The sequence below is a fragment of the Aphelocoma coerulescens genome, chromosome 2, assembly GCF_041296385.1.
Source record: "Aphelocoma coerulescens isolate FSJ_1873_10779 chromosome 2, UR_Acoe_1.0, whole genome shotgun sequence".
In the NCBI taxonomy this organism is placed as follows: domain Eukaryota; kingdom Metazoa; phylum Chordata; class Aves; order Passeriformes; family Corvidae; genus Aphelocoma; species Aphelocoma coerulescens.
The window spans coordinates 165,786,643-165,809,645 of record NC_091015.1 but is presented as its reverse complement, the minus strand read 5'-3'; the positions used below and the strand labels follow the sequence as shown (position 1 = coordinate 165,809,645).

At 43.4% G+C, this 23,003-nt stretch overlaps 1 protein-coding gene across 11 annotated transcripts in view; it reads left to right on the top strand.

Annotated features, from left to right (window-relative positions):
* The window catches only part of TSNARE1 (t-SNARE domain containing 1), a 464,136-nt gene that overhangs the window by 192,867 nt on the left and 248,266 nt on the right, over positions 1-23,003 (top strand). For all 11 annotated transcript variants that reach the window (XM_069005568.1, XM_069005575.1, XM_069005573.1 and 8 more), the window contains 2 exons: positions 19,493-19,583; positions 22,911-22,985. In XM_069005568.1, the coding sequence (XP_068861669.1) occupies positions 19,493-19,583; positions 22,911-22,985 (166 nt within the window). The remainder of the gene's footprint in view (positions 1-19,492; positions 19,584-22,910; positions 22,986-23,003) is intronic.

Genomic DNA, 23,003 nt, shown 5'->3' with positions numbered 1-23,003 from the left:
GAATCATAGAACAGTTCAGATAGGAAAAGAGATTTTTAGATTATCAAGTCCAGCAGCCAACTCAGCATCACCACCATGGTCACCACAAAACCACGTCCTCAAGTGCCACATCCACCTCCAGGGATGGTCACTCCAGCACTGCCCTGGGCTGCTTTTAACAATGACAACCCTTCTGGTTAAGAAATTGTTCCTGGGATCCAATCTAAACCTCCACTGGCACAGCTCGAGGTTGTTTCCTCTCATCCTGTCACTTGTTAACTGGGAGCAGAGCCCGACCCCCACCTTGCTACACCTCCCTGCCAGGGAGTTGTGGAGAGTGAGAAGGTCCCCCCTGAGCCTCCTTTTCTCCAGGCTGAGCCCTCCCAACTCCCTCAGGTGCTCCTGGTGCTCCAGGTCCTTCCCAGCTCTGTTCCCTTCTCTGGGCACATTCTAACCCCTCAATGTCCTTCTTGTCGTGAGGGGCCCAGAACGGGACACAGCACTTGAGGTGTGGCCTCCCCAGTGCCCAGCACAGGGGGACAATCGCTGGTCCTGCTGGCCACACTCTTGCTGACACAGAATTCCAGGATGCCACAGGAATGTGGCTGGGATAGACTGTGTTTCCTCCAGCTTGTACAACCTGCTTCAGTTTTCAAGGAAAAGGGTGCTTGAGGGAGAAGGATAAATGCCCACAACTTACTCTGATTAAGAACTAAACACTCCCTTGTCACCTAAAACCATCATTCTTATTACCCAAATCTCTCTGCTCTTCTCCCAGCACAGACACACCTAAAAGGAGTTTCTCTCCACGGTCTACTGAGTCTGAAAGGCAGGATAAGGAGTGTGACAGCTCTGTGCAAAGTTAACTGGAATCAAAACTGAGCATTTCTAATGGGTTTTCTCTGTGTTTGCTATCAGGCCTGATCCTCATAAGTGATTTCTCTTGTCAGTGCTAAGTGGCTGTGAAAATATTTCTACTAAAATTCAGAGCTGGCACAAAGACCGAGGAAGTTCCTGAGGAGGCTGGAGGAGCTGTGTTAGGCTGAGCCCTGCCCAGCAGCCTGTTCCTGTAGAGCCAGGCAGGAAGTTATTGCAAAAGAGAAATTATCTGAACCGTTTTTAAAACAGGGTGTGCGTTGCAAAGCAGTGACCTGATGTGGGTCAACAAACTCGGCAGGAATTCCCAGGAATGGCACTCCCAGGTATGAACTCTTCACTAATGAGTTTGGAAAAGGAGGATGAATTTTTTGTCTCTCCGTGTAACGAAGGGATTGTGCAGCAGGACAGAGTGGAATTTTTTTCAGTGTTCACAATTTGGGGTAAAAGTATTAAAAAAAACCCCTGAGAAAACACAAGATGTAATCGAGGTCTATTAAAAAAAAGAAAGTGTTTCTCAGTGAACCTTGTAACACAGTCTGTTTTTTGGGTTTTTTTTTTAATTTTTTTTAGAAATGAGGCTGAGAAGTGACTTGTTACAGAGTACAAGCCCCCTTCAAGGGGGAAAAGCTCTTAAATCTATGAGGGAAAGGAGTGAAGAGAGGGTAAGAAGTTGACACCAGAAAAATTTAAAGAAAAAGATACACAAAAAATACAGAAAAAAAATTAACGAATAGACTTGAGTGTGCTTAACTGGGGAAACTCATCACCAAGGCTTTGCTGTGCACGTTTGACTCCACTTGTGAAATGAAAGAGAGGTTGAGCAGGTACCTGAAAGACTTTTGAACTGCATTTTTCTGAGGAGATGCTCCCAGAACAGGAGGAAATGCTCCCACCCTGTGAAGATGGGCAGAGGCTGGAGGTGAGAAGGTCTCCTCTCCTACTGAGAGGGATTCACACCTTGCAGCAGAGGTGTTTTCACTGAGCTGGTCACACAAAAATGCTCTTTAGTCAGCCAAGACATAGAGCTGCCTGTATTTGATTGGAATATTCCCATTTGGTGACTGTATCCAGATATATTAATTCCTTTATTTTCTTACTCCCCTTTCTTTTTAATCTACAAAATTTGTCCACCACTACATTGCTAAGTAATTTAGTATTACTTACAGAGTGTGGGCTAAATAATGGTTTTTGATAATGAACTGGAAGCCTTTCTCCCACCTCTCCTTTTCTGATCACTCAGCACATCACCAGTTGTGGTTTCCCACCTGGACTGGACTAAACACTGGATCATGGCAAATGTCTCTTTATGTTTCTGTTACGTCACAAATTATCTGCAATGCCTCTTTGGATCTTCCTTTTGTTAGTCACCATGTGGGTCACAGGGACAGAAAACAAATTTCAGGAGCATAAAGAAGAGGCTGTAGGCAGAGAGCAGCTGGAAATGAGTAAGAAAATCTGTAAAAAGGCCAGAAAGGTGTATTCTGGAGAACCCTGCCCCCTTTTGTTCTCAGACATCTCGGATTATAAATAGAAGATAATGGAATGCAACGTCCTGCAGAAACCGTGAATAATGAGATGGATGATGTACAAGAGCAAGTGGAGGTCACAGAGATAAACTGTAATAATGCCTGAATTTATTGAGGAGTGGAAAATGAGTTGGAAATGACTTTGTCTGGCTTCTTGTTTTAAATGGTAGGAAAACAAGATACATAAATCCTGAAAAGCAAAAGTTCAATTCAAGACACCGGTGCAAATCGAGAGTAATTCCATTAAAGGTAATGGAATTACGTCAGGGTAAGACCGGAGGTAAGTTCAGACCCAATTACATCTTGGTCCTAAAATGAGATTTTGATATTGTTTGCCAGCATTTGTAGTGCACTGAGAGCACAAATGAGGGCATCATTCTGCTGTACTGGGTGAACCTCCAACCCCCATTGACAAGGCACAGAAAACAGGAGAAAAGAAGCAGAAATTAGTTCTGGGTGCAACAGAAAGGGGCACTGAAACAGAAAAGCCAAAATGTTAAAACAGAAGTAACCTGGCTCATTAATGCATTTTTTAAATTAGTGCTGTAAAGGGAAAAACAAGCGCTGTGCTCTCTGTGGGAGCAGTGTGCACCTGGCCAGTGCTTTCGGTGTGGAGGAAAGCTTGTCCTTGGAGTCCATTGTGGAATAAAAAGCAAACAAAGAAAAAGCGTTGAAAGGGGCAGCTGATGTGAGACAGTTTGATATTTGGCTGGAAAGGAGCAGTCTTGGGTGACCTCAGTTTTTTGATCTTTGCAGAAAAAAAAAAAAAGGAGTCCAACAGAAAATGCAGGGTAGGAAAACATCTCCTTTTTAAGGTTATTTCCTCAAGCTTTTAAAAAATCATTTTTTCCTCCAGTCAACATCTGAACAAATATCAGCTATGGCAGTCACAGTGTTAAATTTCATCTTATCATGCAGGTAAGGAATAGGTTTTTTCTTCAACAACAACAAAAGAAATTGATTTGCTGAATAGGGAACGTGGAAGAAGCCAGCATATATGAAATAGGCTTTGTTATGGTCAGTGCTTTCTCCTGAACACAGTTTTATTAGTTTTTTATTATTATTACTTAACATCTGTGTGGCTTCAGAGGAACTCTAAGATGCTGTGCATTTTTAACAATTAACCGAAGTACCTTGAATTTCCCCCAGCCATCCCACCTGCAAACAGATTTTCTCAAGAGACAACAGCTGTTACTGAACTGTTGGGCTCTTCTAACAAGGAATGTTGTTTAAACTCTGGTAAACTTTTTATGATCTCCAATTTACTGTCCTGGCCAGTAGCAGGCTGGTTGGGAAATAGTAAAGGGGTGTTAAAAATCAGCTCTTCAGGGAGGGAAGGGAGAAGGGAAGAGGGATATTTCTGCAAAATTTTATCTCTATTAAGAAAAAAAGTTGCCTCATCAGGTTCCCTGCCACACATCCAGACATTTGACAGGTTGATTTTTTTATCATTGTTCTAAAGCTGCTGCTGTGGATTGCTGGTTTTATTTTCTGTTCTCAGTGAGACAGCACCAAAGACCTTTCTTCATAGTTATCTCTGACATCTTCCAGCCCCCAAAATAGTAATAATAAAGCACACTTCTGAAGTGGCATTAAATTAATACATTTGTGCAAGGGATTGATGTGGCATAATCAAAGGAATACAGCTGATTCAGCAAGTTCCTTTATGGCAGTTTGTAGGGCAGATAAGATCCTGCATGATAGAGATTCTTTATCTTCTGTAAGAGAGTTAAAGGGTTCTGTTTTCCATGACTGTTTGGTAGGGAAAGTGCTTGAGAACTAAACCTGAGATCCTGCGGGTGTGACAGGGATGTTGTGTCAGAGAGGCACATCCAACATCACCCTGGCAGTGAGATGACTCTGGTTCCATGAGGCTCCTTGGAGCTCTTGGCTGAGTGCCCTCTTCAGCAGCCATCTGAAGAAAAAGTGTCCTCACAGCTGGAGAGAGGAGGAAGAGGAGCCTCCAGCACCACCCTGAACCGTGCCTGCAGATGGAGGAGAAGGAGGTGACAAGGACCCATCTGGGTGACAAGTGGGAGCAGATATTATCAGGCACCTCCATGGCACAAAATTGTATCTCACCAAGGGTGTAAAATTTGCCGAAATCTTGCTGAGCTGAAGCTGTGACTGCTTGTGACAGTGAAGTGACAGGAATGGGCAGGGCTGGGAATGGCTGGAGCAGTGTCCAGGACCACCATGGGCACCGTGGTCTGATGGAGTTGCTAAGAGGAGCCCACAGCCCCAAAATACCCAGCTAAATGTTGGTCTAACGGGGTGGAATGTATGGGCAGAACATTTCTGTTCAGCAGTACAGCTAAAAATATCACCAGTTCTCTTAGCTGTTCCACCCAGTGATGACTTAATTTCTTTTAATTTTTTATCATTAATAAGGGAAAGTAGATAATCAGGAAGCAGTGATTTTTGATGAAAAAAAAAAAAAATTAAATTGCATGGTTGCTTCAGGGCTTTCCAAACATTTCAATAAACTCTGTTTTTTTGACCAGAGATAACCCTCAGTTACCCTTGGAATGAAGTGGGGAAAGGAAAAGGGTGATAAATTCTGGGGAAAAGCATCAATCCAATAATCTGAGCAGAGCTCAAAACATCACAAAATCATGTTGGTTGGGATGGTTTTCTGGATCTCATCTGGGAAAATAACAAGAACAAGGCCAACTCTGATCAGGCTTCTGGCAGCCTCAAGTGGCAACAGACCTCAGTTAAGGAAAATAGTGGGATTCATTCATGTCTTATCACTTACCCATCCCGACTTCATGCTTCCAGCTTGCTTATCTTTGTATCTTCTCTGCAATTTCGGGATAAGGGGAAGGGATCCAGGTGAATGCTCCAGCCAGAAGACATGGTACAACCTGTGGGTTGACAGCAGAACTGATTTGTGGCGTTCTCTGCGCAGGAACCATCAGCCTGGAGAGCAGAAGAGCTTTAAGGGCAGCAAATCTGCCTCTCTCCATGGAGCTGGTATTTCTAAACCCATGGAAGGAGCAGCCACTCCATTCCTACAGGCTTTCAAGTAACTAGAGAGCCACACTCTGTGTTTTGGTACCTGCAAGGTGACTCAGTCCTGGATAAGAGGTGGTTGGATGGGTGGATTGGATGTCACATGCATCAGTAGTTATGAGGCTGGATCTCACCTAGTGTTCATGTTTTGTTCAGTTGGGAAGAGTCCTGGAAAAAAAAAACAAAACAACAAACCAAGAACTGGTTTTGGATTTGGGATCTCTGATATTGACTGATTTTCTGTCAATTAAAGAATCAACACTGGATACTAATGAATCCCTTTCCAGCCACTCTGCCCCCAGCCTGGAGCACTGCAGGGGGTTGTTGTGACCCAAGGGCAGGGCTTTACATATAATGAATTATCCCCAACTTTTAATTTCAATGGTTTTATTTAGAAAGTTACGGGATTATTGATTCAGATCCCTCAAAAGCAGCCCAGAAGTTTGGAGTTGACGTTTTGGAGCCTCCTGTTGCTACCACAGCACACACCAACTGAGACATTTTAGTGAGCTGACAAGGAGGGAAAAATCTCTGCTCCACAATAGCTGAGCCATCACCATTTACCCAAGATCTCACGTGTCTGAAATTCTCCAGATTTTCACTGTACTCCAGAAGTCCATTTTCAGTTGAACAAACTCTTCTGTCCATTCGGGAAGGAAAAGGGAAAAAAAAATATATTTAGGATTACTCCCTTTAGCTTCTTGCACTTCAGCCTGACTGACCCTGTTTTGATGTAAAATCCTTTTATTTTAAAAGGAAAGGTCAGTCACATGCTTCAGTAACATCTTTTCTGTGGTGCTTTGGTCCTTTAAAGGATATTGCTGCTGAATTCATTTAGGGAGCTGGTCAGCTGGATCCATGTGCTCAACTTTTTGGAAGCTGTTGCATAAAATTAGCACACTTAACCATTTTGTATGAAAGCCTGTTTTTAAGCACTAAGGAGGCAAGGAAACATGTTTGGGTTGCTCCATCTGCTTTTACAGTGCACTGAGTGTGACTTCCTCTGTTTTCTTCTCTTTTTGGGTCTCTACCTGCACAAATGCAATGTGATTTTCACCACACGATTTTAAATACTTAATTTCCTACCTGGTTACATTTACAATGGCCCATGTTGAAGCAAGGTGATAGAGAATCCGTCTCTGTAATTTTTTATTCTGCACATGAGCCTCGATTCAGGGAGAGGAGAAACATTATTGATCTTTCATCAGGTAATTTTCTTTCAAGCACCTGCATTGGACTCTTAACAGTGGTTCTTAAGCTGAATCCATTTTCCCCCTAGAGAACAAATTTGCTATCAGCAGCAGAGGTTTCTGATAACGGGGCTTACAGTTTTCACATCTGAATGGATTGGAACACTTGGATATTTCCCTTGGCCCTCCCTGTAAACAGAGAGTTGCTGTATCTGAGTTCATTAAACGCTTCGTTCATTGCCTTCTGCCAGCAAAAAGAGAGGCTTGCCTTCCCTGGAACAAACCTCAGAGCCTGGTGATTTGTAATGGACTTCCTCAGGTCTTTTATTCTGTTTGTTTATCCTTTTATTTGTACCCGTTTCTTACTAGGGCGGGATGTCTTTGAAGTTTAATTTTTTGGACGGGCAGTGGTGCATTTTAATTGTTGTGGAGGCACAGATCCCGCTGGCCACAGCCTGAGGATTTTTGTCATGGGCCAGGGATGGTGATTTGCACAACTCCTGTAATAGCAGTGCCTTTTGGGTGCTAGTGCAAAATTTATTGCCCCACAAAACGGGGTCTTCATTCACATGGCCTCTCTAGCGGGTGTTTTATGGGCCAATAAAGTGCCTTGTGTTTTTGTAATCTAAGTGCTCGTCTGCTTTATGGTCTGATGTCACTTGCAGTGTGGTGGGGAAGAGCGACTTCTGGCACGCTGGAAATTATGCATTATTGTCACCTGAGAGCATGAAGGATCTTTAAAGTAATGAAATGTGGGGCTGATGAGCAGAGAAGTCTCACTGGTGGCATTTCTTTTAAGATTTTGCCTGTTTTGGAAACGTAATCGTTCCTGAAAAGAGACAGATACATCTTTCTTCCTGCTCAATTAAAGCGTTGCTCAAAAAGCAGTTCCAGGCAGAGGGAAATGTAAGGTGAATGGAAAGGACAGTGAAGGAGAAAGAAAAGTATTTAGAGATTTAGACTCTACATTTTGAGTATGTTGCACTCTGTGCAGGATAAATATATTAATTTGCCTTGTACTTCACAGCTTGCCCTTATGTTCAGAAAGTTGCAGAGATGTCAGATTTAAAGAGGCACATGAAGTATAAGGGATAGAGCAATAGGTGGTAAGTAGGCTGCTGAGATCCATTTCTCTTCCCAGCACAGCTCCTTCCAGTCATCTTTGTGCTTTTGAGAGCAAAGTGCAATATGAAAACAAATAAAACCACAACAAAAAAAAAATCCTGCTCTCAAACAAACATGTTTTAAAGCTGATTCCTGCCTTACATTATCTTCACATTTTTCTGTTCTCCCATCTTCTGCTCAAAAAAGAAAAAAAATTGGAAGAAATAGATCTTGGCACAAGTGCCTCAAGGGAGTGTGTTCAGAAAGTGCCAGCACTGTTACCAACATCGACTTTTACGCTTCATTTTGTACTTTAAAATGTCTCTTTCCTCCAGCTGACCTCCCTCTCTGCATAGCACCATACTCCAAAATCCCTTCCAGCAGAGGAAGAGGTGGAGGAGAGAGAGAAAAAGCAAAGTTGTGCAGCACTTGGTGTTTGCTCTTGCTGTGGAGTTGAGGGAGCTGCTCAAGAAGGTACAACAGATTCAGTGTGAGCAGAAATGGCACTGGTGAGAGCAGAGATCCCCAACCCACAGGACATGGAGCAGTCAGAAATGTTCTCAGCAGCAGTGATCACCTTGAGAAGGAGTCATGAAGGTAATTTTTTTCTTCCTGAAGCAGCAGCAGTTTGCAGCTTCCCATTCTGGTCCCAGTATTTTTGTACCAGCAGGCTGAGAGCTACAGGTCTGGCTCAGGACATGATAGTGGGTTTAAACGTGGGGTGAATTTTTTGGTGGGTGAGGAGGTGTTTTGGACATCCCCTATCAGGGAAAATGTGATCAGAGGACCAGAGTGAGAAGTGCTGGTATCTTGGTCTCAGTTGCTGGAGCTGCACAGGTGAGGGGTGTGAGTGGCCACGCTACATAAGTGCGTGGAGATGTAATGGGGAAGGAGGTCCTGCCCTAGCTCAGGTGATGTGGTTGGGGAATGTTTTGGGAATGCAGAATCACAGAGTGGGCCAGATCGGAAGTGACCACAGTGGGATCATCTGGTCCCACCTGCCTGCTCCAGCAGGGCCATCCCAGAGCACCTGGCACAGGATTGTGCCCAGATGGCTCTGGAATATCTCCAGGGAGGGAGACTCCACATCCTCTTTGGGTGCTCTATTCCAGTGCTCAGAAAGTTTTTCCTCATGTCCAGGTGGAACTTCCTGGACATCAGTTCCTGCCCGTTCCTCTCGTGCCATTGCTGGGCACCTCCAAGCAGAGCCTGGGCCCTGCTCTGAGCCCTCCCTGCAGACAGGGACAGGCAGGGATGAGGTCCCCTCTCAGTATCTTCTAGAGGCTGAACAGCCCCAGCTCCCTCAGCCTTTTCTTATCAGAGAGATGTTCCAGTCCCCAAATAATCCTCGTAACCCTTCACTGGACCCACTCCAGGAACTCCATCTCTCTCCTGTACTGAGGAATCCAGAACTGGACACAGCACCCCAGATGTGCCTCACCAGGGCTGAGGAGATTTACACATGAGTTTGGAATTGGGCATTGGAGTTTAGGGAGATTGATATAAAAAAAGTATAGTAGCAAACTCTTGGTGTGAAAGTGTTTGGGGTTTTTTGTTTTAGGAATTAGAGAACTTGTGGTGGTGGTTGGTTTTGGTGAAGTTCATATTGTTGAGGGTGTGGAAATGGTATGGAGGGAAAATTTAGTTCCTTCTCCGTAGCACATGTGAGAGAGAGGGGTTGGGTCCAGGGAGCTGAAATGTGGGACGTAAATGAAGCATATTAAGACCATGTTTTTGGGGACAGAAAGGGGTCTGTCGGTGTCCTGAGAGGCGCAAAAGATGCTTTTCTGTTTGGAAGGATAAGAACTCTATGGATGAGCCATGTTTGAAGCAGGACTTGTTTTGTGAAGTTGCATTTAAATCCGAGGTGAATAAACCCAAAATTGCCTTGTCCCATCTGAATGGAGTTTCCAGATGGAAAAGAAAGAGATGTCAGGAGAAACCCAAGTTGTGGGATCTGTACATGTCTATCTTGGCAGCCAAAAGCTATGCCATTGCCTCTGCCAGTGATGGTAACAAAACAAATCAAATAGAGCAGGAGTTGGCTAAACACTGGATTTCTTTGCATGTTACTTCACTCTTAGTAGAGTTTTCATCATCTTCAGCACCTGTTGTAAATATCAGTCCATCTGCATTACACAGACAGTTTAAATAATTGACATTTACAGGGCAATATTTATTAACGTCCGTGTGGAGGTTTATGAAGTCTTTTTACAATGACTAAAAAGTGCATTTCTAACAAACTTGGTGTCTCTGGTGCTGTTGTTTTGAAACATTGTCTTCATATTCCCCATTAAGGGAACCAGTGTGAATCAAACCTTTCTCCAGCTCGGTCTATGAATGTGATGGTGACATTTCCTTGATTTACAATCTGGGATGGAATTAGAGATCAGGGTAACAATTGTGTTTCCTTTGCTGAGCTGCTTCTTCCTGAACCCCACAGCACCTGATTCCTGCTGGGCTTCTGCATGAAGCCACCGTGTCTGTGTACTGCTGCAGGGCTCTGGATATTTGTCTGCTTGTTCTTAAAGCTGACTTTCTTGCAGATGATAAACCACCTGGCTTTGCTCTTTGGACTGCAAAAGAATTGCTTGGTCATTGCCTTTCTGTTTAGATTTCCTGCTAGTCCAAGGGTGGACATTTTTCACGGCTGTATGAGACAGCCTGTTTGCTCCACACTGACAATTCCGGTGGCACAATTGCTGCTAATGCCTTTTCCTCCTCACTTAAATCCTGATGGAGGAACCGGGTTTGGGCACATCACTTAATTTAAGCATACACACAGGAGCATTTGTGCTTTAATGCCCCTAACTAGAAATACACAAATAACCACAGCCAGCTGAAAAGTGTCTCGAGCTGTTTGTTTGCCTTTGATTTCTTGCTCACTTCACAAAATAACAAAACTCATTGCAGTTGTTTGAGTGAAATGGATTCATTTTTCAATTAAAATTGCCTGGGTTTAAGCAATGTTGGGTTTTTTGGTTTTTGGTTTTTTTTTTAATGAAACATGTATTTTCTGGGATGAAAATGCCTACATCTCAGAAATTGATGTGATTTATTCCCTTTTTGCAGATGTTTGCTCTGCGTGTTCTCACCACTGAAAAAACTTTGGTGGCAAGAAAACACATGAAACAGCAAAAGCAACTTTTAAAATCGAAATAAAGCCTAAAAAAATTTTACATCTCTCTTCGCCAAAACTTTTCACCCTCCAAGTACTGGCTCTTTTATTAACGATGGTTCCATTGTAATTTCTCAAGCAGAGCTGAAGCAATCGATCATTCATTCACATCAGTAAAGTACCCTTCATCTTTGCTTTTCAGAGTGCCCTATTGAGTACTGAATGCATGTTAAATGCTACAACCAAGAGAGGGAGTGTGGGAAGGATAATCGACTACATTAATCTGCAGTGCCATTTGTCTCCTGTCCATTTGTCCCTGTCTTCCCTTCATACGTGTCTGTGTGTGTGCAGGACACTTTCTGGCACATTTGTGTACTCTCAAAGCACTGTTTGTGATTCTACACTGAAACACACGAGCTAATCTCTACAGGAGAATAAATTATGAGTAAACTTATTTAAGCAGGTACATCAGTCATCATTTTTATCTTCATGAAGTCCTTGGGATTTGTTATATTTTGGATTTTGTGTCTGTAGCTTCCAGCCCATGTTCTGCAACGGGCACACTGTGAGAGGGAGTTTGCGTTTATTGGAGTCCACACACAAATAGATTTGAGGATGAAGCCAAGGCAACATCCACATCTCTGCCATTCCAGGGAAGGAGGACATTTTCATCATAGTCATAGAATGGTTTGGGTTGGAGGGGACCTTAAAGATCACATAGTTCCAACCTCCCTGCCGTGGGCCCGGACACCTTCCACCAGTTTCCAACACTCTTTTACAGTATATATGTATTTTTTATTTCTGTGTTCCTGGACTGCAATCAGGACTCAGAAAATCTTTAGTTCTCCCCAGCTCTCCCTGGAAGTTGACTTAAATCCTGCTACAGAGCCCTAAAAACAGCGACCTTGAGCTTTCCTAGCGCAGAAGCAAAATTGTCCAATCATAGAATGGCTTGGGTTGAAAGTGGCCCTAAAGATCATCGAATTCCAACCCTGAAAAACCTGGAAATACAGCTCCAATCCAAGCTTCAGCAAGGAACTGCAGCAAATCACTGGAAGGAAGGCGTGATAACAACTCCGTAGGCTGTGTGTCGCTCAAGTTGCTTTCTATTACTGCTGCAGGCACCTCCGGCTCTGCCGCTGAGAATTGCGGCAGGAACACATCCCAGTGACCTTTCCCTGACAGATGTTGAGCCGTGGTCCCCTCGTTAATGCAGGAATGTGAAAGGCACGACAGAATTAGAAAGCCCGGGCAAAGGAATCAGAGCGGTCACAGTTTGGTGCCATTTATCTTTGGGCGCTAAAAGGATTATCGGGGCAATTCCGGAAAGTCGGGTGAATATTAAGAGCTCACAGAGGGCAGCTGAGGTCCTTGGTCTGGGAAAGGAGGGATCTGTTTGCTTTTTGCAGAAATCTGGTGCAGGAGGATGGTTTACCTCAGCACAAGCGAAGTTGCAAGAATAGTTAAAAAGAAATAAGCAGTTTATCAGCACCTGGAGGAAAAAAAATATATATATAACTATCATAATCAGTAGGCACCAGGGTTCATCAAAATGAAATGATGGCAAATTAAATTAATTTCTGCCTCTCATAAGCTAAGAGGTTTACTGCATAATGAGGGAGAGGGAGGTGTAATATATTTCAGCGCTAGCAGGGTTCTTACAAAGGATTCAAGGGGCTCTCCCATTAGGAAATAAAGTGAAACTTTTAAAATTAAAACTTACTTGGGAATAGTATGGGTGGGAGAAAGAAAAACAACGTGAGAGGTGACTAACGGGAGTGACATTGTTGAGCTGCTTCCGTGGGGTCCTGTTGTGAGAGCTGTCAGCAATGACTTGACAGATGGAGTCTGAGGCGATGCTGAACTAATCTGTAGGTGATGCAGGGTTAAGGGGGGGGGTCTTATAAACTGTTCTGCAGATCATTTAGTTGAAAAACACAAATCTGAATTGCTGGTAGTGGTTAATGAATAACTAGCTGCGTGCAGCTGGTCAAATCCTGCAGGGGAGCAAGCATTCTCCTTCTTCCAGCAATAACTGCTTCTTTATTTATGATTATTTAATTTTAAGAAGCCATGATAAAAAAGGTACTTAAAAATAGGTATTGAAAAAGCCATGAAAAAATTTGCCAAGGTTTGCACTTCTGTGATGAAATTTGTGAGGGCTGCTATCTGACAGAAATTCCTGTTTTAATGCAGAACCACTGAACAACAGAACTGCAAACCGTGTTCCTCTCTAGAGATGGTATTTCACCCGTGTCAGGTGGGTTTGAAATACCACCCCTTCTTTTCCCACACAGCCACAGAGCATCCCCTAAGCTCCTGTAAGAAAAATAGTGCCATGTCTCCTAATACTTTCAAGTGACAGGCAAATTGGAAATCCATGATGCTTTTATTTTAGAATATTGTGTGGCTTGAATCCTGGAAGCAGCAGTCCGTATTTCTCCTTTTACTCTGCTGGATGATTTACACCTATGCAAAGGGCTTTGCTGACAGATCAGAGTTAGAGCTCTTATTTTGCTCTGTTGTAAACTTTTCCTCAACATGCACAATTAGGTCTTGAAGAAGAAAAAGTGTGGGGGGGGGGGGGGAGGGAAAGGCTGAGAAAGTCAGTTTGGAGCCAGAATAAGTAGATTTAACCTTTCTTCCTTTGATGACCGTAACAACACAGTAAATATATTTTAGGGCTTGGTGAAACCTAAGGAAACAACTTAGGCCAGGTTGGATGGGGCCTTGAGTAACCTGATCTAGTGGGTGGCATCCCTGCCCGAGGACGGCACAGGGCTGGATCTTTAAGGCTGCTTTCAACCCAGACCATCCTGCGAGACTGTGATTCTATGATTCTAAAAAATAACTTTTCCTCCTAGCTCATCTTTCTGCTTTGTTTACATTTGCAATAAATGCTTAGAGGTGAGAGATTCCCCCTGCATTCAGAATGCAGAAACAGAGCCTGTGGTCCTTGGTAGGAAAGATGTGTGCTAATGTCTTTACAAACAATTCCAAAGGTGAGGGGATGGGTCTTAATGTCTCTACCAACTTCAAGCAACAGGTTTGTTACACAGCCCAGGCAGTCTGACTCCTGAAACAGACGCGTGGGTCCGCACAAGCCTGAGTTTCTGATCTTTGGGGTGTAATGACAGGTTCAAGGGGGGATGTGTAGTAGGCGGTTCGGGAAGGCTGCACCTTCCTGGTACCTCAGGCAGTGGGGAAAGGAAGAGGGCAACGTGCAGCCGGGGGTTTGCGATAAAAGGAGGCTGCGTCCTCCGAAACCTCGAGAGAGAAAACCCCCCCAGGCGTCTGCTCCCGTGGAGTCTCTCCCTTTATTCGAATAAAGTTGAAGGACTCCTCTTGTCTCCTTTTCACAGCGTGATTTTCTGTACGTCCTGGAGAATGAGGTTCGGGGCTTTCTGCGGGCGGTAGAGTGCAGTGATCTAAGGCATCAAAAGTTTCCATCCTATAGATGAGCGTTTCACAGTCCTCACGATGGGAAGAGGAGGGGCAGGCACTGATCTCTTCTCACTGGTGACCAGTGACAGGACCTGAGGGAATGTCTAGAGCTGTGTCAGGGGAGGCTTAGGTTGAATATTAGGAAAAGGTTCTTCCCCCAAAAGCTTGTCGAGCACTGGAACACATTCCTCAAGGAATGGTCACATCCCCAAGCCTGCCAGAGCTCAAGGAGCATTTGAACAATGCTCTCAGGGACAGGGTGAGATTGTTGGGATTGTCCTGTGCAAGGCCAGGAGTTTGTCTTGGATGATGCTCGTGGGTCCCTCCCAACTCAGGATATTCTCTGATTCTCTGATTCTGCTGTAGGATCATCCTGGTTGTGTAGGATACACTGGAATGGTGGGTCACTACTGAAGTGTGGATTCTCTGCATCATTTTTGAGGTGCTGTTGCAGGTTGGAGTGGGAGCTTCTGACAAAGTTTGTTAGAGAAGCTCTTGTTGAGTCATGAGGTGCAGAGAGGACCTCTTTGCTCCTCAGAGAGGAGCCTGGGACAGCTGGATCCTGGCTTAACCCTGGACTTTGTCAACAGTCTAAGTTTTACAACTTTGTCCCTCAGACTTTAATGGTGGCAAATCAGATATGTGTCTATAAAAATGGATTATTCTGATGAATGTTTAGACAAAAAGAACTCAATCAGAATTATTTACTGCACAGCACAAAAGCTGAAACTACTATTATAGTATCATATAGGATAGTGCACTATATCAAAGCAATATTAAAGAAATTATGTTAAAACTACCAAAAGAAACAACTGTTAGAGGTTGATGTAACTCACCCAGGCCAATGACTGTGGGCAAATCTCTTTCACTCAGCCTCAAGGGACATCCTTGGGGAACATCCCCTCCCCAACTGGGACAGGAATGGATCTCCACACACATTCCAAGGAAGAATATGATAGAAGAACCTACCCTATGGAAAGTGGACTGGGCTTTAAAAGTATACAGGGGCTGACTGCCAGTCGTGTGCCTCTAGGTCAGCTTAGAATCTCATCTGCCAAATCTTTGCCTCACTATCAGGGTGTTGAGGTTGGTGTGGCAGATGGGGTTTAATACAATTCAACACCAAAACCCAGCACATGGTGCCCCTCTCAGCCTACCACTAACAGCATGCAAAATCCCTATTTTGCTATCCCACTGTTTGAGGTTTTTGACCACATTCCAGGGCAGAACATCTTGCTACAGGTGCCCCCCTCCACAGACTACAAAGGACCTCCACTGGCTTTGCTCTGTAGTTAAAAACCTTTATTAGGTGGAGAAAGGGGGATAGGATCCTGAGGATCCATTGCTGTCCCTGTGGACAGTGCACGAAGTTTTATCTGTGTGTATTTGTGGTTTGCTGGGGCCTATCAGTTCCCACAGCCACCAGTCCTTCACAGAATCTATCTGTAAGACAGGAAGGGGATGTCCTGTGGTGCCAACAATTTCCCTCTGCATATTTGATGCATCCTTATGCATTTCTGTCTCCAGCAGCAATGGAATAAATGTAAATGCAGCTGCTCAACCTACTTCTGCTTAAGCCACAGATCCTGCAGCTCAGTGCTCTGCTCAAAGTGCTCTGATTTTTACCTCTTTTTGGATAAGAAAACTGCTGTAAATATTAGAGCAGCTGTGAAAAAGACAAGTTTTGAGTTACGCTGAGCTGTCTGGCTTAACTCTTGCCAATCCTACTTGACCACTCTTAAGTGCAAAAAACTACTCCACTGCTGTGCAGTTGCCCTGTGGCGAAGGGGATTCTAAATCTAATGATGTTCAAACCACTACAACAAAGGTATCTTTGATCTGTACCCAAAGAACTCATTATTGCTCTTCCATTAGGAATCTGATGAAAATAAAATAAGCTACATCTTGTTTTATAAGTGAAAATGCCGTTTCCTGCTGGGGCTGGAAATCAAAGCTCCTTGGGATTATTGTAAGTATCAGGCACGGTGAGGCAGAGAGAACTCCTTCCCTTGTGGGTGTTTGCTGTTGCTTTTGGGGTCTGATTATTTTTCTGTTGACTTGGTCATTCGTCGAGTGTCTCAAAGAAGCAGCAGAGGCAGAAGTTCAGCTCCTTCCCGGTGTCCCTGCGGAGAAGGGGAGCAGCCGCCGCCGCATCTGCCTGTTTGCAGTGCTCCTTTTAGAACTGGGTAAATAAATCAGGGAGATGATGGTTCAAAGAACAAACCAGGAGCAGCTGGGGATTACAGAGCGCTGGACCGGGCTCCTCCAGCAAAGGAAGCAGCAGCCACAGGGAACTCTTAGGCAGCAGTTTGGCATCTCCTGGATTATTTAGTGCATTGTCTTTGCAGTGTCTGTGCATGCAGAAATGCTCAGCAAGAGATGTTACTCCTCCTAAGAGATTCCCTCTCTGGTTTTTACCCTTCCAGGACTTGTTTTCAGAGTAGAGCTGTAGAGAGGGAAATCTTTTACTACATTTGTATTTTGGGTACTTGGTAGCTCCAAAGATGGATTACTAACTTACTGTTGTGTGGAGGACTCTTTTGAAAAGGAAATTTTATTCATCAGAGACCTCCCTTTAATTAACTTCCACACTTCCATGGGGAGCAGAATATAAAGACAGATGATAATTCTAATAATGCTACTACTGTTAATAATAAAAACAACAACAAAAACAACAACATATCTTGTTACCGTTACAAATTAAAATAAAATGCTGCAGGAAGCAGAGTTTTGAGAGGGATTTTTTTTTTTTTAATTAAGATCTTAATAGCATTTAATGTAAATTAAATATAATCATTGTCTGATTCCTGAGCACTGAAGAATAAGAAGTTAATTGTGCTGACAACATAGTGAGAAGTGTAAAAATCAAGCACCAGAATGTTGGTTAAAGTGCATTTTGAATTAAGAGGTGTAAGGCAGAACTTTTATTTTTTTGTACTCCTGCTCCCAGTTATTTTGCAGCAGAGTAAATTTCGTGCCCAGCACGAATTTATTACATAAGATATCTAACATAAAATTTACATTACAATGCAAATGAAGAAGACTTTATTTAACTTTAGAGATTGGGAAAGATCAGATGCAAGAGCCTAACAAGCCATTTTACCTTGGGGATGGGGATTTACTGGTGTGTAAATCCCTGAGTTGTTCTGTGGGCAGATAATTTAATGAGGTCTGCAAAATGGATGTCAACTCCAGCATTTTGCTTTCCAGTAAGAGGAATTAGGTATGGAAATCTGAGTTTTGAATCTGCTCCTTATAGAATTCATGCATTTGGTGGCAAGATTTACTTGATTAAGAGATTGGGGATCAGGCTGACTGTCTGCTCCTCAGTGTTAGCAATGTGACAGGGTTCAATTCCCAGCTCCCTCTCTTGCAGTGGCAGTGTGGAATACCTGTCTGTGGTAGATATGATCTTTTCCATCTCAAATTAAAAGCGATGCAATTGCTCAGCTGGTGCGGTGAGTCCTAGGATCATCAGTAAGTGAAGTGCATTTTGATGAATGAACACAGAAATTGTATCTTAATTTAAATAAACAGAGGTAATAACTCATTGTTGGATCCAATTTTGTCTTCATATGGGATTATTTCTCCTTCTTGCATGATGCCAAAGGAATCCATGCCTTCTGTGTGAGTGTTCAACCCTTGACACACATCTGAATTCCTGTTCTGCATCTAAGAGGTGTTGTCTTCATGGTACACTAAGCTTTCACTTGTAGTACCTTGTATGAAATCAAGTGTACTTTTATTTACTGACAGGGTGATGAGGCCCTGGCACAGGTTGCCCAGAGAAGCTGTGGCTGCCCCATCCCTGGAAGTGTCCAAGTCCAGGTTGGACGGGGCTTGGAGCAACCTGGTCCACTGGAAGGTGTCCCTGCTGGCAGGAGGGTTGGAACAAGATGATCTTTAGGTCCCTTCCAACCCAGGCCATCCCATGATTCCATGATCCTGGACAGCTTTCCCAACTGAGCTGTTTGCACAAAAACATTGAAGTGGGAAAAAAACTGCCAACCTTTGGATTACAACCTCAACAAGAGAGGTCTCAGTTTATTTGTAGTTAAGGTTGTGTTTGGTAAAAGCTGTTTGGGGACTGGCTTTGCTCCTCAAAAGAGGTGCTGGAAGAGTTGACTTAAGACTCAAAAGAGCTGCTCTCCATCAGAACTGACAGAGAAGCAGGAAGGAGCTGAAGAGTCAGGACAAGCCAGGACTTCTGGGTCTTCAGGAATAAGGGACCATAAATAGACATCTTGACATTTTTTAGGTCAAAGAACTTCCATTCATTCCATATCTCACCACTCTAAAAAAAAAAAAGCAGCAAAAAAAACACTGACAAATGAGTCTTTTTTTTCAGTAAAACTTTGGCTCATATATGTCCTCTAAGGGAGAAAAAACATCATTTTCTCCAGGTCTTTTCCAAGTATTTATTGAGTTTTTGAATTAAAACTCTTGGAAAACCACTCTTTTTTGACTAAAAGGATATAAAGTGCTCTCTGGAGAAGCTTAGAGGCTGAGAGTGCTCTGTTGACCTTACAAAGCTTGAGAACTAGTGGACTGAGCTAATAAATACCTTTGGGAAGCATTTATGTCTCTTCCCCTTCGTTTGTGTGGTCCCAAAGAGCAAGGCCAGCAACCACTGCTTACAAGGAATAATGGTACTGGAATTTGGGGGTAAAGGGGAGGGACACCCATGACTGGAGGGGTTTGGCTCTGTTCCTGCCTGTTTTGGTGCTGGTAAAGCAGCTCTGCACCTTCACATCCCCAGTGCTTTCCTGGAGATACTGTGTCATTAAGGGGTAGATGACCAGGGTAAGTAAATTTGTCCTTCTCAATTTCAGATTTCGCTCCCGAGTACAATATTTTCCTGGGCAAGCTGTCAGGCAACTCCCCAGTCCCATCTCCTTTTGCTGTACAACCCTTCTTTGAAAATTTGCAATACCAACCATCTGTGATGGCCTTGTTCCCTGTCCACCCCATTTCCACTTCATCACTTCCCTATGAATGGTCCACAGGCATTGTCTTTGTGCTGACAACAGGAAGAATATTTCGGGCACCTCCTTCCCAGTATTTCCTTCTGGCTTCCACTGCTGGTCAAGACCCAGGACTCCTGTAGCCCTGCTGTGCCTCCGTGTGCTGCTGTTGTTGTGTTGTCTCGATTGCTCTGCAGCTTGATAAATTTCTCCAAGTGTCTCATTATGCAATTAATTTCAATTGCAATTCCCATCATCTCTTCTCTTCTGCAGGCATGCCACCCAGCAGGAGACTAATAAAACCATCACGACTAGCACCAAAGCCATCAAGCAGCTGTCTGAGATTGTCAGAGGCTCATCCAGGGTATGTGTCAGTCAAGATGCTGTTGGGGGAGAATGATGGGTCTTATGGAAGGAGGAATAATGAAAATGAGAAGTGGCAGTGGGTGCTTTAAAGCTGTTAAGCTCCGTGTCTTGCTATAACTTCCTTTGCTGTTACACAAGTGTAGTTTTCACTTATAAATGACCCAGAGGAAAACAGCTGCAGACACCAGTTCTCCTCCCAAAACTGGATCAAGTGGAATTGGAAATCAAGAACTCAGCAGCAAAGCCTTTGGCCAGTTCACATCTATCTCAGGGTCTCAGTTTGGGTGAAAATATTGCAGAAATCATCTGGCTTCACATGAGTTTGGCATTCCAAGGCTCAGTTGTGGGTGCACAGGGTGCAGGTGTGTTTGGGAGTGTGTTAAGTGTCTGGAAAGGCCAAACCCATGGAATATATCTGGATGTGACACAGATTTGGTGCTGTGTGCAAAGGCATCTTTGGGGATGGATAAATGCAGGCTGTGGCCAGATCAGAGCAGGATTTTAAATTAGAATTTACCCCACTCTTAATTCCAGTTTACCCCAGAAAATCCCATCTGTTTCATGGGCAGACTGGGCTGTCATCTGTAGGTTCAACTCATATGAGCATCAGTGTCATGGGGTATGAATGACCCCCCATCCCTTTGTCCCCAGTGCAAAGATTGGACAAACAGAAGGTCTTTGATTTTCCTGCACTGTTTTTTTACCCCAAATGTTCCTGCTGACTTTGTCCCATGATGTGCATCATGGGCAAGAACACAAGCAAACTGTGGGGACCAGATTCCAGCTGGTGTGAGAGCTGAGGAGAAGTTTCACCCACGTAACAGGTGATTCACCACCTGAAATGAAAATTTCTGTTACATTCTTGCTTCCAGTATCCATATGGTTTCTCAGTCAGGAACTTTCCTGAATTCATGTTTTATTCTCACTCACTTCCTGCCATTTTCCAAAGTCCTGCATTACTTCAACTCTGTTCTCACTGCCCTTCCACCTAGAAATAAGATTGCTCTAAACACACTACTCATTTCTGCCCAAGTGGTTTTTACAGCCTGGATTTATGGCACTTGCCAACAGGCAGTTTAGATAAGGATTTAAAAGTTGAATCACCCCAGGCTACCTTGGTAACCTGTGAAGGACCATGTGCAATTCAGCCCACCTAAAAAAAAAAAAAATGAATGGGTGATGGTCTACTCCAGAGGATGGGGAGATAAGCCTGGAATGACTGTTTCCACATGTAGACATCAAACTTAATACCAGCATAATTTTTAACATGTTGCTTTAATTAGTGATGGATGGCAAGGACTGGGTTTTTTTCATTTTCTTGCATAATTATATCTGAGCTGGATGAAACTGAAGATGCTGCCTTGGAGATATGGGAATCTGGCCTTTTTTGTGCTGATCTCCAGGCTCTATTTTGTGACATAAATTGGGTCCAAAGCAGAATCAGGCAAGGTCACATTAAACCCAATTGCAGTGTCACACAAGAATGTCATTATTTGCTCTTGAAGCTGATGGGGACTCTCAGGAGAAGAGGTTTTACTGTCATGGGGAGAAAAATGCAAAGCTGAAGGGAAAATATTTAAGAGCTGAAGGAAATAGACACACAAAAAATTTCAGCGATATGATGAATAAACTTGCTGCTCTCTATTACATTTCATAATAACTTTTTTCTGCTCACTGGTCAGTTAATTTAGCATATTTTATTTTTTTAACTCTTCTTTTCTAACAGTATGGAGTTTAAGTAATTAAACTACAAGTTTTGATACAAAGCCTGTAGCCCCCATCTCTTATATAGAATAAATTGTTCTGGTGGATATTGGCTGCTGGTCAGTAAGTCCCTCTTGGGAATCTGGGTAGCACTGCAAACTCTCCTCCCAAAAAATTACTCACAGCATGAAAAGCCCTACAGAGCTTTATAGTTAGTCCTTACCAATCCATTTTTCTGTGGATTGCTTTGCATGCACACACAGACCAAAAAAAAAAAGCTTTTTTTCCCTTTTCTTCCTTATTTTCCACCAGCAATGTGCTGCCAATGAGATGCAATATGGGACTTTCTCTGACTTCCCATAAATCTCCAAGTGCTGCTGAAGCTATTGGAGTCAGGGTGCCCAACTGAGCAAATTGATAGTATTGCAGGAGCAAAGATGCTGCTCTAAGTGGATCATTGTGCCACAAGGCAGGAGACTGATGTAAAATGGCTCTTTTAGGGCTTCACTCCAAACTAACCTCGAAGGATGTAAATGGAGAGGGAGATCCGGAATTCCATTTTTTGGTAGGCTGAGTGCTGGAGCATAAGATCAGCTCTCTGGGGTGACAATCTTATCTTATTTTGTATGTGGAACAAACATAAGGTTTATGGGCCTTTGTCTATAGAATGGGAATAATTATACTTGCCCTGCTCTAAAAATGGTTTTAAACCTTGAGATGAAGAACTGTTAAGACTGGGGTATTCTTCTGTGTGTGAAAATACTGCCATTAAAATTAAAGATGTTTGTCCCATCCTTTATGAAATCTACTATTGTAATCTTAAGCAGTTTTCTGAAGCAGCTGAAATGGCTGTAAAATGAGCATTTCTGCTCAGTAGCATTAGTGTAGGTCGGGTTTCATTTGCCACTTGCTTTTTAAGGTAACATCCCACTTCCTTGCAGCATTTCCCTCTGTAAAATCTGGACGCATGAGCTCCTGCACGTGTGAAATCCAAAATCCAGGGTGTAGGACAGTTCCAGGAGAGCTGTTTGGGTTTGGTCTTTCCCTCTGAGAGCAGAGGTTTCGAAGCATGTTGGAGAGTTACATCAGGTTGACTGTGTTCTTCCTTCCAAGGGCTTTTTTTTTTTTTTTTAACATAGATTGAAACCTTGCTGGAGCAAGATCCAGACAGAAAGTCAGTGACATTTGGGTTCATGTTTTGGAAAACATGAAGCTGGTTTCTGACAGTCAGACCAAGCAGAGGGAATGTTATGGCTGATTGACCTCTCAAGCCCAGTAAATCTCCCAAATGAGGTGATCAATTCTATCAGGAGTTATCTGAATAAAGAACTTTTTATAGGAGGATCCCTTCAGTTATTTTCTCCAATGCTATCTTGAATATCCAAAGTGGCATTTTTTTGGTTGCTTTGGCCTGAAAGACCAAAGCATCACGTTTCCTAAAATAAAATCCTGTTGCATCCTGGCAGCCCCAGTGTGACGGATTTTTTTAGGATACCATTTGTGCCCACCTTTTTTATTTGGTGTCTCCCACCAGGACAATTTCTCATGGTCACAGGCAGAGCCTACTACTGGATTTATCTCTAACAGATCTGATAACCAGCCTTCTTTTGTCCTAAAACAGCAAGAACGGCTTCAGCTGGACCGGCTGAAGAACCAGCTGTCAGATGCCATCCAGAGATACGGAGCTGTGCAGAAAGTGAGTGTCTATCTTGCT